The sequence below is a fragment of the Xyrauchen texanus genome, chromosome 44, assembly GCF_025860055.1.
Source record: "Xyrauchen texanus isolate HMW12.3.18 chromosome 44, RBS_HiC_50CHRs, whole genome shotgun sequence".
Lineage (NCBI taxonomy): Eukaryota > Metazoa > Chordata > Actinopteri > Cypriniformes > Catostomidae > Xyrauchen > Xyrauchen texanus.
The window spans coordinates 21,486,678-21,504,788 of record NC_068319.1 but is presented as its reverse complement, the minus strand read 5'-3'; the positions used below and the strand labels follow the sequence as shown (position 1 = coordinate 21,504,788).

At 43.0% G+C, this 18,111-nt stretch overlaps 1 protein-coding gene across 2 annotated transcripts in view; it reads left to right on the top strand.

The window, feature by feature from the left end:
• dpysl2b (dihydropyrimidinase like 2b) overlaps positions 1-18,111 on the top strand; it is a 34,469-nt gene extending 16,358 nt beyond the window's left edge. For both annotated transcript variants that reach the window (XM_052117583.1, XM_052117584.1), the window contains exons 7-14: positions 332-400; positions 525-645; positions 8,445-8,601; positions 10,309-10,450; positions 10,670-10,840; positions 13,464-13,643; positions 14,368-14,533; positions 14,886-18,111. In XM_052117583.1, the coding sequence (XP_051973543.1) occupies positions 332-400; positions 525-645; positions 8,445-8,601; positions 10,309-10,450; positions 10,670-10,840; positions 13,464-13,643; positions 14,368-14,533; positions 14,886-14,977 (1,098 nt within the window). In that variant the 3' untranslated portion in view covers positions 14,978-18,111. The remainder of the gene's footprint in view (positions 1-331; positions 401-524; positions 646-8,444; positions 8,602-10,308; positions 10,451-10,669; positions 10,841-13,463; positions 13,644-14,367; positions 14,534-14,885) is intronic.

Here is an 18,111-nt window from a genome sequence, read left to right as displayed (position 1 = left end):
GTTAAATGAAAACATGTGTTCTACAATGAACACTCAGACTTTATATTGGCAAATGAAACCAAAGCAAATATTCCTACATGAGGTCAATATAATTAATTGCAGCTGACTTTTGGACCATGATTATGTGTATTATTTATCATGATCATTTCCGAAGATAAGAAAACTCTTTGCACTGAGGACCAAGTTTGACTGCGAGGATAAAATGTGTCATTTTTTTAGATAAAGTATACAGTGAGTCTATGACATAATTATTTCAAAATTGGTCCCTCTCATCTTACTATTATCTTCCCTTCCCTCCTATTTTCTCTTCAAACTTTTTTGCCATCAACAGGAACAGGGCAGGATCCTTGAGTTGGGTATCACTGGACCAGAGGGACATGTCCTCAGCCGGCCAGAAGAGGTTGGGAGATGGCAATGATTTCTGAGAAAATACATTTTCAATTTCCCAACAAAAAGAGACTGTCCTTTTCATTCCTCTTTAATAGAGAAAATGTTTGTAATGGATGGATTTCTCGATTGATTAGGTGGAGGCGGAGGCAGTAAACCGTTCTGTAACAGTGGCCAATCAGACCAACTGTCCTCTTTACATCACCAAGGTGATGAGCAAGAGTGCCGCTGATGTCATCGCCCAGGCCAGGAAGAAAGGTGAGATCAAAACCCGAGACGGTCACGTGCTAGATGGACGTATTTGAGTGTTGCGATGTGTCTCATTGTTTTTTAAGTATCTCACGCCATGAGCACCACGTTGAGATGCAGTTGAGCTTTTAAAAGCACAACTCACAGATCACAGGTCCGTTTGGAAGGTGTGCACAACATAGGGTAGAGGTGGTCACGAATAGAGATGGCTATTATATATCAAATATATATTTCTGACAATGTACCAGTAAACACTGAAATTCTTCTCCAGGCTCTCTCTCCACAATTACTATCTTTTTAGCCTGACAGAGAAGGATAATAGAGGACAGGGAATGAATACACAGCATGCTTGAGCTTGTCCGCCATGTTTTCTCGATTTCACAGTATAGCTAGACCCGCCTCTCTGAGATTCTCATTGGTCAACGGATGCTTACACCAGAGTGCGTTGCAGCAAAATTTGAAATGTCCTCAACTTTGGTCGCACGACGGAGCTTCACTATCGGAAACCCTTGCGTTTTCCCTGTCCTGTCAGGATACTGCCACTTCTGTTGACTTGTGGCTGGATCCTGACATTTATATGTGTCTCCCTTTTTTTGGCTTTGTTGGTTTTTCATTGCTTTGTGCACTCAATGTGTCATTTCAGTGTTGAGTGAAACCCCACCCCCTCATTTGTCTTGTATCAGTTACACCTGCCTTCCCTTGTTACCCTCCTTATTTTCTTCTCTATTTATTTCCTCTGTTGTGCTCTGTCCTGTGTTGGTCGGTCTGGTTTGTGTCAGTTGGTACTAGTTTGTTTTATCTTCTCAGTTTTTCCCTTTTAAGGGTAATTTCATTTATCTGCCGTGTTTGGCTAAGACTGGCCCTTTTGTGTTAGATGCTCAGTTTTTGTGTTTTATTTCTCCCTTATAAAGGGTTCCCCTTCTGTCGCTCTCTCCACGTTGTTTCAGAGAAGCGACACTAGGGGTCTCTCTTGAGCGCCGATATTCACCTCTGGGCTATGAAAAAAGGCCAATGAGAGTTGGCAACCAGTATTTGCATGTCCCACCCCCGGAGATACGGGTATTTAAGCGGCGCAAATACGGGAGTTCATTCAGAAAATTTCTTCGGAGCCGATGGTCGTGCATGCAGTCTGCTGCGAGTTACACACCAAGTTCCTGTTTAATCCTCTGACGCTCTGCATGCTGTTGGATCTGACGGCGCATAACAGCGGCTTTCTCATTCGTGCACGGCTGTGCATTCTTGCCCCTGGGCGCTTCGACAGCGCAGACAACTCGAAAGAGTTATTCTAAAAGAGTGAATTTCGCTCTAAAAGAGCAAAACACTGCGGCATTGAACGTCCTTCTCAGGACGCATCTTTTTAAAGACGATTTTCCGCCTCTGTGTAGTTTCTGGATGCGTTGATTCTCCCCACCTCTGATGGCCATAAAAACTGCCTTGCATTCCTGGGTTGCGATCACACGCAGGCAGCGTTTTTATGAATGGTTTATGTTTTCAGTATGAGAACATAGCCATGACAGCATTGCGGTCGTAGGCTTTTTCTTGTAGTGAGAAAAAGCCGCTTCAGCCGCCCCCCGTGCCTCGCCTCCTTCCTACGGGAATGAGGCAGGTGCCGCGGGCGATGAAAACGATCTGGGGACAGTGACGGGCTCCATTTCGCCGGGTGAACCCCCTCGAAACCCCCTGCCTCCCCGGCACGCTTGCTTGTTTCCGTCTGAGCTCGGGATGAGCATTCTGTCCAATGGGTTATGTTTTCAGTGTGGGAACATAACCGCGGCAGCGTTGCGATCTCTGCTTTCTCTTGTAGTGAGAGAGAGCCATTTTGGCCACCCCCCGCGCCTCGCCTCCTTCCTACGGGATTGAGGCAGGCGCCGCGGGCGATTGAGAACGATCTGGGGAGAATTAGGGGACGCTTTCGCTGGGTAAATCCCCTCTAAAACCTCCCGCCTCCCCGGCACGCTTGCCTGCTTCCCCCGAGCTCAGGATTAGTGCGGTCCGCTTACCATCCGGTCCCTCGAGCTCCCCGGCATTGGATGATGACATCACCGCTGCATCGGTGAGCGTAACAGCGGCGTCGGATGCGGATAACTCGCCTGGGCCGCCACCTTCGGGTCTCCGCCCAGTCTGAGCCTGACGCAAGAAGGTCCACTATGCTTCCCCGGGCTTAATTGGTTCCGTGGGCATGTGCGCCGCTCACAGCTGCGCCCCCCCCCACGTGCATGACATCTCGCTACCCTCGGTGGTAGAACGGTCCCAGATCGCTCCCCCCTGCATGCCATGGCCCCCTCCTGCAAGTCCACCGGGCCAGGGCACTTCAAATCTGCACGTGGGTGGTCCTGTTCTTGACGTGCTGCAGGAACTGCACTCAAACAGGCGATGGCCACTCCGTGGTCCAGAAACGCAACGATGGACAGGCAGTACGGGAGGCAGACAAAGCACGCTTTCTCAAACGCCCCCATCTCCCAGCTCCGTCCATTCGGCAACACCACTTTACGACTTCACCCAGCAGTCCTCGGTGAAGGAACAGATGAAGGCTATTTTCAAGCAAAAAAAGAGCATCCTGTCCTGCCGCAAACCTGCCACAAGGGGCCATGCCCTGTCTGCTCGCCGAGGGCGTCCTCCTGCGGCTTTCAAGAAAGAAAGAAAGTGGTGCTCCGCCTCAACTAACAAGTGAGTGGGCCCAGCTCTCAGCCCCAGCGTTGAGCTCCCCGCAGAAGTTGGAGGCCCATCGTCTCACGGACCCCCTTGAGGACCCAGAAGGCTCCCAGGCGCTCCTGAGATGACAGACCCAGAGACCGAGACGTTAGCTCCGGAGCTGGTAAGACCACTCCGTTCTCTGGTGGAGGGCCGGGAGGAGAATTTTTTGTTAAATTCTTTACACTCTATAGAGCTATTTCCTTGTTGTCTCTGGGGTCACCTGGCTCGCAAATGCCGTTCTCACGGCACTCTGCTTTCAGGCCTCAACAGTCCCTGCTCCATGGACGCAGTGTCCCCGCCTTCAGCCCCACGACTGTTCCCCGGCCGGCCGGTTCAGACGAGTCCAGAGGACTCCAACATCAGACCTCCTCAGTCACGAACCCGCCCCCTGCCGGATGCGCGGAGCAAGGTAAGTGCTTTGAGTTTATTCTCAGCACCAGAGCCTCGGGACGCCACGTTGCCTCCCGACGCCGCGTTACCTGTTCCGCACCGCTGCGAAGCCCCACCGGGTACGTCCAAAAAACTCGTCCCCTTGGTGCCCCTAGCACGAAGTTTAGAGGCGTGGCTTTCACTGCCCGACCCGTCACGCTGGCTGCACCGGACCATTCGACTCGGTTACGCAATTCAATTTGCCAGGTCTCCGCCCTCCTTTGTGGGCTTTCATTTTTCCGTAGTACATGGCCAACATGCCCATTCCCTGTGTGAAGAAATTGCCTCCCTTCTATTAAAGGACACGATAGAGCCTGTCCCTCCAACCGAAACGAAGAAGGGTTTCTACAGCCCTTACTTCGTTGTACCCAAGAAAGGCGGCAGCTTACGACCGATCTTGGACCTGCGAGTTTTCAATCGGACCTTGTCCAAACTCCCGTTCAAAATGCTCACCCGGAAACAAATTCTATCTGGCGTCCGGCATCTAGATTGGTTCGCAGCGGTAGACCTGAAGGACGCATACTTCCACATCTCAATTCGCCCTCGACATCGACCCTTCCTAAGGTTCGCGTTCGACGGCCAGGCGCATCAGTACAAAGTCCTCCCCTTCGGCCTGTCTCTGTCCCCTCGCGTCTTCACAAAAGTCGCCGGCATACACATACTCAATTACCTCGATGACTGGCTCATACTGGCCCACTCCCAGTAGAGAGTTACTATGCGCACACAGAGACCAGGTGCTCAGCCACCTCAGCCGTTTGGGGCTTCAGGTCAACTGGGAAAAGAGCAAGCTCTCCCCGGTCCAGAGCATCTCTTTTCTCGGTCTGGAGTTAGACTCAGTCCCAATGACAGCACGCCTCTCCAACGAGCGTGCTCAGTCAGTGCTGAAATGCCTCGCTTCCTTCAAGCCAGGCGCCGTGGTCCCGCTAAAACGTTTCCAACAGCTCCTGGGGCATATGGCATCCTCCGCGGCGGCCGTGCCGCTGGGGTTGATGCATATGAGACCACTTCAGCACTGGCTCCGGACGAGCATGGCGCCCCGGCACGCACAACGTAAAAGTTACCTCTGCCTGCCGCCAAACCTTCAAACCCTGGACAGACCTCTGCCTTCTAAGGGCAGGAGTACCCTTGCAGCAGGTGTCCCGACACGTTCTGGTCACAACCGACGCCTCCAAACTGGGTTGGGGCGCCGTGTGCAACGGGCGCGCAGCCGCAGGCCGGTGGAACCGAGGCCTGCTGCACTGGCACATCAACTGCCTAGAGCTTCTGGCTGTTTTTCTGGCCCTGCAGAAGTTTCTTCCGTTAATTCGGAACAAACACGTCCTAGTCAGGACAGACAGCACCACGGTTGTAGCCTACATAAACCGCCAAGGCGGAGTACGCTCCCTCCACATGTCACAGCTCGCCCGTCGTCTCCTCCTTTTGGAGTCAGCAGCGACTAAAGTAACTGCACGCCACTCACATCCCTGCAACCTCAGTGTGATATTGGACGCGCTGTCAAGACAAAGCTTGCCTGGCGGAGAGTGGAGGCTCCACCCCCAGTCGGTCCAGCTGATTTGGGACCGGTTCGGCGAGGCTCAGGTAGACCTGTTTGCCTCCCAAGAAACCTCCCACTGCCCGCTCTGGTATGCCCGGACAGAGGCTCCCCTCGGGGCAGACGCGTTGCCACACGGCTGGCCGGCGTGGCTGCGCAAGTACGCATTTCCCCCAGTGAGCCTTCTTGCACAGGTGCTATGCAAGGTCAGGGAGGACAAGGAGCAAGTCATTCTGGTAGCCCCTTACTGGCCCACCCGGACTTGGTTTTCGGACCTCACGCTCCTCACAACAGCCCCTCCCTGGCGAATTCCCCTGAGGAAGGACCTTCTTTCTCAGGGACGGGGCACGCTCTGGCACCCGCACCCAGACCTCTGGAACCTCCACGTCTGGCCCTTGGACGGGATGCGGAAGATCTAGCCGGCCTACCACCGACCGTCATAGATACAATCAATCAAGCCAGAGCCCCCTCTACCAGGCATCTCTATGCTCTAAAGTGGTGTCTGTTCGCGGACTGGTGTTCTTCCCGAGCCGAAGACCCGCAGAAGTGCGCAGTTAGGTCAGTGCTCGTGTTTCTTCAGGAGAGGCTGGAGAGGAGGCTGTCCCCCTCCACCCTCAAGGTGTATGTCGCCGCTATCACGGCCCACCACGACACGGTAGACGGCAAGTCTCTTGGTAAGCACGACTTAATCGTCAGGTTCCTAAAAGGTGCCCGGAGGATAACTCCCTCCCGGCCTAACCTGTTCCCCTCCTGGGATCTCTCGGTCGTCCTTACGGGACTCTAGAGACCCCCCCTTCGAGCCGCTTGATTCAGTTGGACCCAGGGCCCTCTCTCTCAAGACTGCCCTGCTGATCGCGCTCGCTTCCATCAAGAGGGTCAGGGACCTGCATGCATTCTCTGTTAGCGACGCTTGCCTGGAGTTCGCCTAAGACCGCGATCGGGCTATGTGCCCAAGGTTCCTACCACGCCCTTCAGGGATCAGGTGGTGAACCTGCAAGCGCTGCCCCGGGAGGAGGCAGACCCAGCCCTTTCACTGCTGTGTCCAGTACGTGCTTTACGTATTTATCTGGACCGCACACAGAGCACCAGACGCTCTGAGCAGCTCTTCATCTGCTTTGGGGGACAGCAGAAAGGGAACGCTGGGTTATCGACGCCATTTCCCATGGCTTATCACACCCAGGCCGTGCCCCCCCCCTTGCGGGTCCGAGCTCACTCCACCAGGGGTGTTGCGTCCTCATGGGCACTGGCTAGGGGCACTGCCCTAGCAGACATTTGTAGAGCAGCGGGCTGGGCAACACCTAACACTTTTGTGAGATTCTACAATCTCCGAGTTGAGTCAGTATCGTCCCATGCTTTCTCAGGTACCGAGCCCGTAGAACTCGATAGCATGCCCATGATCTGACCGGGTGAATCGCTTGCACCTAGCGCCCTTCCCCCTTACCAGGGGAAACAGTGCGCCTTCATTCCCAGGAGATCTCAGGTTTGGGACACTGGTTGATTCCTCCCTAGCCCTCGTGGGTCGCAGTTCAGCAGAGGAACTCGCCGACCCAAGCCACTGAGGGTACCGCAAGCTACCCTGTACTGGTATAGGTGCTCCACAGGTAAGGCCTCCTTCGGACTTCCCCTGTGTGTAACACCACGGTTCTGTCCCCTCTGGCGAGCGGACTCCCGTGTTTCCCTTAGGCAGTCACGGCTGCCTCGGTTGCCTTGCTGTATGTTCCCCCCTCTATGAGGCTGAGGCTCTGATGGTTTTGCCACTTAAACTTGCCTCCCCTCTCGGGTAGGCATGGCCTCCGCAGGGTCTTCTCCGCCCTGAATAAGGTCTAAGACCCCCTTCCGTCAATGCGTGTAAGGGTCCCGGCCTTAGTTGATCTCTGCGAGAAACATAGAGAGAAAAGAGGCCAGGCTTGGCCCATTCCCAGGTTGGCAGCCAGCACCTTGTTCCCCCCTCCAGGGTAACGATAAGGAATCCTGATGGCGTAAATGGGGCATTGTGGAAGGGTACGTGCAGCCTGATACAGTTGGTCGTCCTGCACGTAAGAATACCTGCTCGCTCCTGTATCAGCGGTTCACGTACACGGCTCAGCGCATGGCACTTTTATAAGTGGACCCCTAGTGTCGCTTCTCTGACACAACGTGGAGAGGGCGACAGAAGGGGAACGTCTAGGTTACGTATGTAACCTCCGTTCCCCGATGGAGGGAACGAGACGTTGTGTCTCCCCTGCCACGTCGCTGAGCCGAGCCACTGTTGTGGCCGGACCATTTCCGGCTCCTCAGAAAAATCCTGAATGAACTCCCGTATATGCGCTGCTTAAATACCCGTATGTCCTGGGGCGGGACATGCAAATACTGGTTGCCAACTCTCATTGGCCTTTTTTCATAGTCCAGAGGTGAATATCGGCGCTCAAGAGAGACCCCTAGTGTCGCTTCTCTGACACAACGTCTCGTTCCCTCCATCGGGGAACGGAGGTTACATACGTAACCTAGATGTTTTTGGTTATATGACTGTTTGCAGGTGGGTTCATTCATATATCATGATGTGTCCATCCTTCCAATGCACCATCCCCTTTGAAATCAATGCATTCGCAGCATTCTCTGACGCAGCATTAACTCTGGTGTGTAGGCGCCCTTAGTCCCATTTGCAGATACCATACAAATGAATGGGGAGCTTTTTTTCAACCTTCCTTTTGCAGCCTACAGAAGAAAAGTGTTCAACGGGCATATAAACTTACATTAAAGTCAAAATGTGATTCGAGCTTACAAGACATATCAGGTTATACAAGGTCAAATTTTACAGGGCAAATCTAATTGTATCTACTGAAATTTATGCCTTAGTAAAACCTTACTATTTCAGGTTGATTAAATTCAGTTATATTCAGGATCTTAAACACTTACTTTCATTTCAACAAAACCAGTTAATTTGGATATTACCACATGAAGTGCATTTTCTAAATTGAAATGACAAATTTTTTTTTCAGTGCAGGTTTTATGAGCAGTGATGCACTGCAGTCCAACACAATATACAGCACACTTTGACTGTTCTTGGCTAGACAACAAGAAATGACATCATGCTGGTCAGGCCTCAGAATTAGGCAAGGTTATTACAGTAAAATTATATATGCTGTTAGTAATTCAGGATCATTGAACCATTTAGGTACCGTTGTGTATGGAGAGCCAATCACAGCAAGTCTTGGCACAGACGGATCACACTACTGGAGCAAGAACTGGGCCAAGGCTGCCGCCTACGTCACGTCCCCGCCCTTGAGTCCAGATCCAACCACACCGGACTATCTAAACTCACTGCTGTCTTGGTAAGAGCCCTCAAAGACTTTATTTGTAATATGCATTTTTGGAGGTGTAGCCTAGTGGTGAAAAATCTGGGCTGGTCACCACAGGGTTGTAGGTTCAAATCCCACAAGAGTTGATCCAAAAATACCATTGTACCCTCTGTAATGAGTGTACCTTAAGGGTGTTTTCACATATGAGAAACAATCAATGTGTTATTATTTATTATTATTATTAATAAATAATTTGAATAAATATTAGTTGTTATTATTATTATGTAGTTTTATTATCATTGTGTTAATTTATAAATATTATTATTAATTACTAAGTGATTATTAAATATTGCTTTATTTTTACTACTCCTATTATTATTATTATTCAGTAATTTGTATTAAATGTTAGTTATTATTTGTATTATAATTTTGTGTTTATTTATTTGGATTATTAGTAATTATTAATTATTATTATTAATCAAGTTTTTATTATTTAGTTTTCTATTATTATTTTATTATTAATTGTGTTTATTTATTAGTATTACTTATTTTGTTTAATTATTATTATTAATAAATACATTTTATAAATACAATTTTTATTATAATTTAGTTGCATTATTATTTAGCTTATTCATTATTATTATTATTATTATTATTATTATTATAAAAATAAGAAGATAAAGAAGAACTGGTGATGAATGTAGTGGTCTGGGTTACAAAAAAATAATAGTGTAAATGAAAAGTGGACTGATACTGGTAACGGGATCAAAATGAGACCTAAGCTCAATTTTAGAACCAGATACTGTGTTAATCCGAAGAAAACTTTTTACACTACTTTATGATCGACTGTATGTAAAGTAAAACAAATTAAATATATATATATATATATATATATATATATATATGTATATATATATATATATATATATATATATATATATATATATATATATATATATATATATATATATATATAAAGGACCCACTTATGAAGCACCATAAAACACTCTGGATAAAAGGGTCTGCTAAATAAATATAGTACATTATAAAAAAAAAATACACAATACAATATCGAATCATATGGGTACATTTCAGTTATAATGTCCCTTTTGTTTACAAATGAAAGAAATGATCTCCCAGCTAATGCTGTTAATTATACAAGGGACCTTCTAACTATGTACATTAAGAAAAGATTCATTTTGGTCACATTTTACATTTTAAACTGAACAAATCCATGTCTTCAATCAATTAATATGATATTATATTGCATGGATTCTATTTTTGTACATGTTTATTGTTTATTGCATAATTTGTACTATTTACAGGTATTTACATTGTTTTGTTGAATATGTGATAAAAAAAAAAAAACATCTCTGTCTCTTTAAGAAAAGAGTGTCTGTAAATTGGCGCATAATAAAGAGAGAGGACTCCAATGGCTTTATCTTATGCGTGCTATGCGTGATTAGAATGATATTTTATTTATTTTTACTTTTGATCAACAGCTGACTGTGAAGGACAGAAAGGGTTTTAATAGAGACATTGTTCAATTACAAATGGTTTGCATGTATCTCATCTTTGGACACCCATTACTCCCAACACACAGTGAAATGATTTTGCTGATTAATTCTCCACCATTATACAAATGAAGATCGCAATGCATTGGAAAGTCGATATGTTTGCTGTCTTGCACTCATTTCTTTTGTCCTAAAATGGTATTTGCTTCTCCATACTTTCCTTTAGTGGGGATCTGCAGGTTACAGGAAGTGCTCACTGTACCTTTAACACTGCCCAGAGAGCTGTGGGTAAAGATGATTTCACCCTCATCCCTGAAGGAACCAATGGCACCGAGGAAAGAATGTCCATCATCTGGGACAAATGTGTGGTGAGACAGAAATATACTGATCTGCAAGCAATAAGAGGGGACATTTAATCGCAATCTGCCAGTATGATTTTGTTTACAGTCTCTGTTCATTTTTCAATCTAATAATCAAAATGAGATGTGAGTCTAAATATTCCCAGCTGAACAGACAACTAAACACACGTGGATGTGGACGCAAATACAAAGAAAACAATCTCTCAAGGTGGTCCCCGTTTTTCATAGGTAACTGGAAAAATGGACGAAAATCAGTTTGTGGCCGTCACCAGCACCAACGCAGCTAAGATATTCAACTTGTACCCACGCAAGGGTCGCATTGCCGTGGGCTCAGATGCTGACCTGGTGCTTTGGGATCCTGATGTTACAAAGATTATATCAGCAAAGAGCCACAATCTGGTGAGTTCTGCTTTTAGGAATATCATGTGTACTTAAAGTCAATATGAAATCAAAATGAACCCTTTTTGTATTAGTTTATTTGATGCTTCAAAATTAAACCTATTTGAATGAAATTACTTGAACCTTTACAATTTAGAAATAATTCAGTAAAACATTTTCTTTTTCTATTTAGAATAAAATATGACCTATTATCACTATACTGTGATATTTGCACAATAAAAGGCTAAATAAATAGAAAAAATAATACAATTATAAATAAACCCTTAATTTTCTGTACAAAATAAATCATATGGATTTGAAAATAAACATGTATTTAAAATAAAGATGCAATCAAAATTGAACCTATTTACTTTCTTGATAAACCTTCAAGTCTTATTGTGCACAATTCATCACTGCACATTATTTAAAAAATAAAACGTTCTGTTTGTTTTCGTTGCCTTTTATAAAGTTTATAAAAATTCATTTAATTAATAAAAAACTTTAATACAATTTTTTTGGCTAGGAAATGAGTTTCCTTCTCTCCTAACATCATCAAGGAGTTTGGGGCTGGACTATATGTTTTTCAACCAATGGGAGACAGGGGAGGGGTTTCATGGATCCTTTTTTTTTTTTTTTTTTTTGCCATTTTGTTTGTTTAGAAGACTTCAGTTCTAAATTCAACCACCTATATTCTGAGTTGATTTTTATTTCTTCTATAAGAGACCAATTGCCAAAATTGTGTTTTTATATACTTGGTTTGTAGCCTGGTTGTGCTGACCAGATCTTGGGTGTGTGCATGTTACTCATGGGAGTGATGTCATTCTCAGCTCTCAGCTCAGCTGGGTAATTGATGTCTCCTTCCTGGTTTGGAGGCGCAACCGTGTATGCAACTCCATGCAGATCTTTTTTTAAATGTGTTCTATTTGCATGTGAGCTTACAACACCAGCTTTCAAAGAATGTTTTTTTTTGTCTTGTAGATTTTATATTCAACACAGTCAGAAAAGACATGTTGCATGTAAGTTCAAAGGAAGGGGACAGCCGGTTAGTGTGTGTTTGTGTGTGTGTGTGTGTGTGTGTGTGTGTGTGTGTGTGTGTACATGTGTGTGTGCTGGTTATCGGAGAAACTGAATGACTTAATGCTGTTTTAGGTCATGAGGGATTTACTATATTGCTTTTAGCAAAGCGCCAATAGCATTTAGAAGGGTGGTCAGCACACACGCATGTGCACACACACACACATGCACACATCCTGTACATTTTAATATACTTCCTCTCTCATTCACTCCCTCTATTTCCAACCTTCCATGTTTTCTTTGCATTGTCTATATATTAGATTTACCCTCAACACACTGTTTTTATAGCGGTCTGAAGGGATCAATAATGATTTCCAACATGAGCAACTCAACATAATTATCCCGCCAGGAGAGCATATTGTTTGTGTAATTTATTTTATTTATTTATTGTCATATAGCTGGTAAGAAAAATAAGGGAAACTTAAAAACATTCACTATGTAAGAATATACATACAGGTCTACATATACATATGTACATATACACACTAATACATTTACATATATACATATATCCACACACATATATACAGTACATATACACATGCACGTTAAACATTTTACCTTAAAAAAATGAGTAAAATATAATAAACATATATACAGTATATGAATAGTAATGATTTCTTCATAACCATTGAAAGCACACAAAATGTCATGTGTTGGAAGCATTTGTAAATCAATTCTTCCGGCACACTCCCTACACTAGTGTTTCCCAAGCTTTTTTGTCTCATATACCCCCTTAGCCAACCTGGTCTCATACAGTAGATCTCACTTACCTTTTGCATTGTTTGTCACACAATGCTATCTCATGACATCAAAACACTTTTTCTATAGCGCATGACTTGAAAGGCAATACATACATAACATTTGCATTACATAACCAACTAAATTTACAAGCCTGCCCAAGCACGATCAAATTGTGCTGTAGCTCATCTGATAGAGCGCTGCACTTGCAAGTTTTACTAGTCGGCACGTGAGCTGAACATGTCATAGAAGCAGCACAAAATAAAGTGGTTTCTTCAGCAATTGTGTTTTTCATGTCACGTTTGCTTTTTATGACACTATCGGTTAGGTTTAGGTTTAAGGTTTGGGGTAGGGAAGTCGGTTTTGTTGATTTATGACTTGAAAGAGCGTTTACCTTAAAAACCTCATCTGTTTTGGAGACAATTTAACTTGCTTTTAGTGCCACACAGTGGACATTTCATAACGGAACTGCCTCGATACGTGTAATGAAAAAATATGTTGCCACAGTCACCTCATTTTCATGAGATCAGGCTGCCTTAAGACCCATCAGAAAAGCTTAAGTACACCTTCATCAATACCAATATTGATAAATATGTATACAAAAAAAATCTGGATTTCTTTATTTAACATTTAACATGGAAGACAGAAAGTCATATGGGGTTAGAACAACATGAGAGTGAGGAAATGATAACATAATTTTCATTTTTGTGTGAACTGTCCCTTTAAGTACCCCCTTGGGATACAAGTGACGTACCCCTAGTTGGGAATTATTGGTCTGTGCTGTCCCTGATCCAGTGTCATGTGTCATGCATTTTTTCTTGTTCTCCAGGCTGTGGAGTACAACATCTTTGAGGGCACAGAAGTGCGTGGGGCACCCCTGGTGGTCATCAGCCAGGGAAAGATCGTTCTGGAGGATGGGAACCTCCATACCACTGAGGGATGTGGACGCTACGTGCCTCGTAAACCTTTCCCTGACCACGTCTACAAGAGGATAAAGGCTCGCAGTAGGGTGAGTGTGCAAAGACTGTAAATGAAAGATTCCTCGATCTGGAATGCACAAACAATTAGTGTACATATTAGTCAATATTAGCCTTTTTTTACATTTACATTTAGGCATTTGGCAGACTAAAGCGACTTATTGTGGATTCAGGATATGCATTTTATTAGTTTGTGTGTACCCCTAGGAATCAAACCCATGATCTCAGCGTTGCCAGCACCATGCTCTACCGGTTAATTTACAGGACATGTACAACTTTTACACTTTTATTTTAAAGGAATGCTTCACCCCAAAATAAAAATTCTGTCATAGGCCTCATTTACTCACTCTCATGTCATTACAAGCACGTACTGTATGACAAGAACATCACGTAAATATATATAGTTCGGTCCCTTTTCTCAATACAGTGGCATCGGTTAGTGCCTCACTTTAAAGCTTAGAAAAGGTAAAAGTAGTCCATGCAACTTATGCATCATATTCCAAGTCTACTGAAGGCATATGCTAAGTTTAAAGTTATTTTTCAGTGACAGTCTTGACGTCTGTTGCACGTTCAGGAGTAAATTATGAAAATAAAAGACATTTCTAATAGTATACTGTTTTTGGAGCCAGGTCTGATAGGTAGTAAACAGATATATTTTGTACTGTACATTATAATGTTTTGATGACCAATTTCACTTTTTTGTTTCACTGATTTTTATAGTGTTATATAATAACACCCCTCTTCATTGTTTCTTAGCTTGCTGAATTGAGGGGTGTCCCCAGAGGTCTCTATGATGGGCCGGTCTGTGAGGTCTCGGTGACGCCCAAAGCTGGGACCCCTGCTTCCTCTGCCAAAACCTCTCCGGCCAAGCAGGCCGGTCAACCTGTCCGCAACCTGCATCATTCCGGCTTTAGCCTCTCTGGTAAGAAACTGAACTAGAAATCAATGAGCTAATATTGTAAGTCTTTTATTGCAACATTTCCCTGGAGAATTTGAATCTGATCAAACATCTGGAATAGCTTAGGATCCGTTAAAGCCACAGCAACATGTAGAATGATGTCAGTGACATGGACTAATGCCATATGCACAAAAGGAACTTTGTCATCACTTTTAAATTTATAAGCCAAGAGGTTGATTTAAAGGAATCGTTCACCCAAAAATGTAAACTCTGTCATCATTTACTTGCCTTCATGTTGTTCCAAACCTGTATAACCTTAAAAAGGTTTATTCTTTGGTGAGCCATCCTTTTAATCTTGGTTACTCTGTTTTTTCAGGTGCTCAGGTTGACGACAACATCCCTCGTCGCAACACCCAACGCATCGTTGCGCCCCCTGGTGGCAGAGCCAACATTACCAGCCTGGGCTAGAGCTCCCTTCAGTCAACAGCAGAATAGGGGGTTGGGATGTCTATAAACCGAGGTGTTTGCTCAGATCACAAATGCCAAACCCTCTAAAGGGCCTATGATTCTCCACTCCCTAGTCTCCCAACCCCTTACCTCTTGCCCCAGTACCCCTGTTTTCTTCCCCGAACCTACACCACTTCCTAGAGGAGACATCTTGAGAAAAAAGCATTTGCCTCATGTGAAGAGAAGTAAAAATGTAACAACCACATTTGAGCACTTCTGATTGTATGATTTTTATACTGTACTTTTTACCCACCATAAGTCATGTTATTATTTTTGTATTTAACTTTATTTCTTTTTAAATCAGAGGGATCAAGTGAGTGTTATAGAAAGCTGTTGTTTATCATTGTTACTTTATTAATAAGGCAAGCGGGATAGTGTACTGGGTTTCTCATTTCATTGTTTGAGGCTAAAAGTGTACTAAAGGGATAGTGAATATAAAATGTACATTCTGTCATCATTTACTCACCCTCATGATGTTCCAAACCTCTATGACTTTATTTCTTCTGTGAAATAAAAAAGATGTCAGTCATCAGGTGTTGGCTGTTGGTTACTGTAATCTAATTACAAAAAAGTAGTTTAACACATCTTGTAATTAGATTATAGTTTCTACATCTCAGTTAATGTCATTTAGGTAATTACTTTTAAGGACATTACACATAACTCAACTCAATGTATAATACATTTAACATATGAATTCAAATTATCATATGTACGTCTGTTTGTGTTTCTGTGACAGCTGAAAGGTGTATGACAATGAACAAGGAGGTGGACATTATTTTGAATTTGTTGAGCGAATTAACGATTGTTTCAGTAAAAAGTGCTTTAGAAAGTAACTTAAAAGTTAAGAGATTTGTAATTGTGATTACCTTTCAATGAAGTAAAGTAACCTGATTACAATATTGAAATATAAATAGTAATTTGTAGTGGATTACTTTTTTGAGTAACTTGCCCAACACTGATCACAATTCACTATAATTGTATGGGACAAAATGCAATGAAAGTGAGTGGTGAGTAAGATTGAACATGTGTTGTCATACACCTTGTTTTGCTTTCCAATTGGAGAAAGAAAGCCATATGGGTTTTGAACAATATGAGGATGAATAAATGATGACAGAATTTTCATTTTTGGTTTAACTATCCCTTTAAAACATGTAGGAATATCATTATTCTTAAGAATGTCTCATTACGTTTTAACAGTCAGTACATTTAGACCAACATTCACAGCTGACCGTATTCACATTCACAGCTGACATGACATTCAATATGATAATATCTGTACGCAGTTAATAAAATAAATATTTTCCAGTGGTTAACCCGCAAGACTTGGTAATTGAAATCCAAAAGTTGTTTCACAACCAGAGATATTTATGCTTGGCACTTTTAATGTTAATGAAGACGAAACCGCATGTAAAAACAAGCAGTGAGCTAAGCTGGAGAAAACATGACTGCAAGTGATAGTTGAATGCAACTGTTTTGGCCCCAAGTCCTATTTCGAAGGGAATTCAATAATAATATAAAAAGTTGTATTTTTTATTTTAATTTTTTAAGCTGCTTTAAATTGGTAGTGGTAAAAATAGCGAACTGTTAAGCCACTGTGAGAGGGTACTGGAAACTGATGACCTCGTGTAAGGATACACTTCTGGGAGCTTTCTGGGCATATTCGCAGCAGGTGCAGTACATGCAAGGCATAAGTGACAGCTAGAGAAATTGCAACAAAGTGACAAGTATAGGTCAAGTATAAAGATGAGGTCACACAAGGCTTTGAACATGCAAATTTACTTTTGTTTTTTAGTTAATAACAAATAAAATAATAATAAATTCAGAATGTTAAAATATACAACCTTCTCCACTTTGCCACAATACTGCAAACCATGCAGCTTTGAAGCACATAGTCTAGTATAACCACACCTTAAAGGGATAGTTCACCCAAAATTGAACATTCTGTCATCATTTTCTCACCCTTGTGCCATCCCAGATGTGTATGACTTTCTATCTTCTGCATTTTTTTAGAAGAATATCTCAGCACTGTGGGTCATGGTGACCAGACCTATGAAGCTCAAAAAATCATATAAAGGCCACATGAAAGTAATCTATATGGCTCCAGTGGTTAAATCCATTTCTTCAGAAGTGATATGATAAGTGTGTGTGAGAAACAGATCAATATGTAAGTCCTTTTTAACCATACATCTCCACATTCACTTTCAAAATGTGAAAGAAAGTGAAGATTTCTAGTAAAAAGGAATTAAATATCCACCTTTATCTCACCCATAATTCTATCACTTTTGAAGAAATGGATTTAACCACTGGAGTCTTATGGATTACATTTATGCTGACTTTATCTGCTTTTTAGACTTTCAAAGGTCTGGTCACCATTCACTTGCATTGCATGGACCAAAAGAGCTAAAATATACTTCTAAAAATCTTTGTTTGCTTTTTTTGTGTTCTACAGAAGAAAGAAAGTCATATCCATCTGGGATGATATGAGAGTGAGTGAATGGTGACAGGATTTAATTTTAATCACTTTAAGATTGAAGAAGAACTCTCTTTCTTGGTGGTACGCCACTAATGAAGAACATAAATAATGGCGTGACACTGTGATATTAGTAACAATTTCCTAAGGTTTGTGAGCCAAAACCTAGTCAGTGCTGTAGGCCTGGTTGCTGTACACTGCAAATATGCCATGTTAAAAGTCCTTCAGCCGAGATTTTACACAGTATTAAGTGACTATGCTGTTACTTTCTATTTTAACAAACGTGATTTCACAGAAATTAATGTCTTCTTTTTTGTATGCTTAAATCCAAGCTGTGCCTGAGATGTATTAATCACTTTGAGTACTCTTACATACAGTAAGCTTGTTCATGTTTTTAGTTGAAAAACTTAAAGGCTGTTAAATGTAAAATAGCCAGTTAACCGATACAAAGGTGCCAGAATTTTCTCTTAACTCCTTTTCATAATGCTTTTACAAGACTTGCTTTTCTGAGTTGTCACATTGCCATTCCTAATGTCCATGCAATGTCTATTTTGTGCCGTAATTAAATGCTTAACATTGTCAAAAAATAAATAAAATACAGGAAGTTTGACCATGTTCAACAATT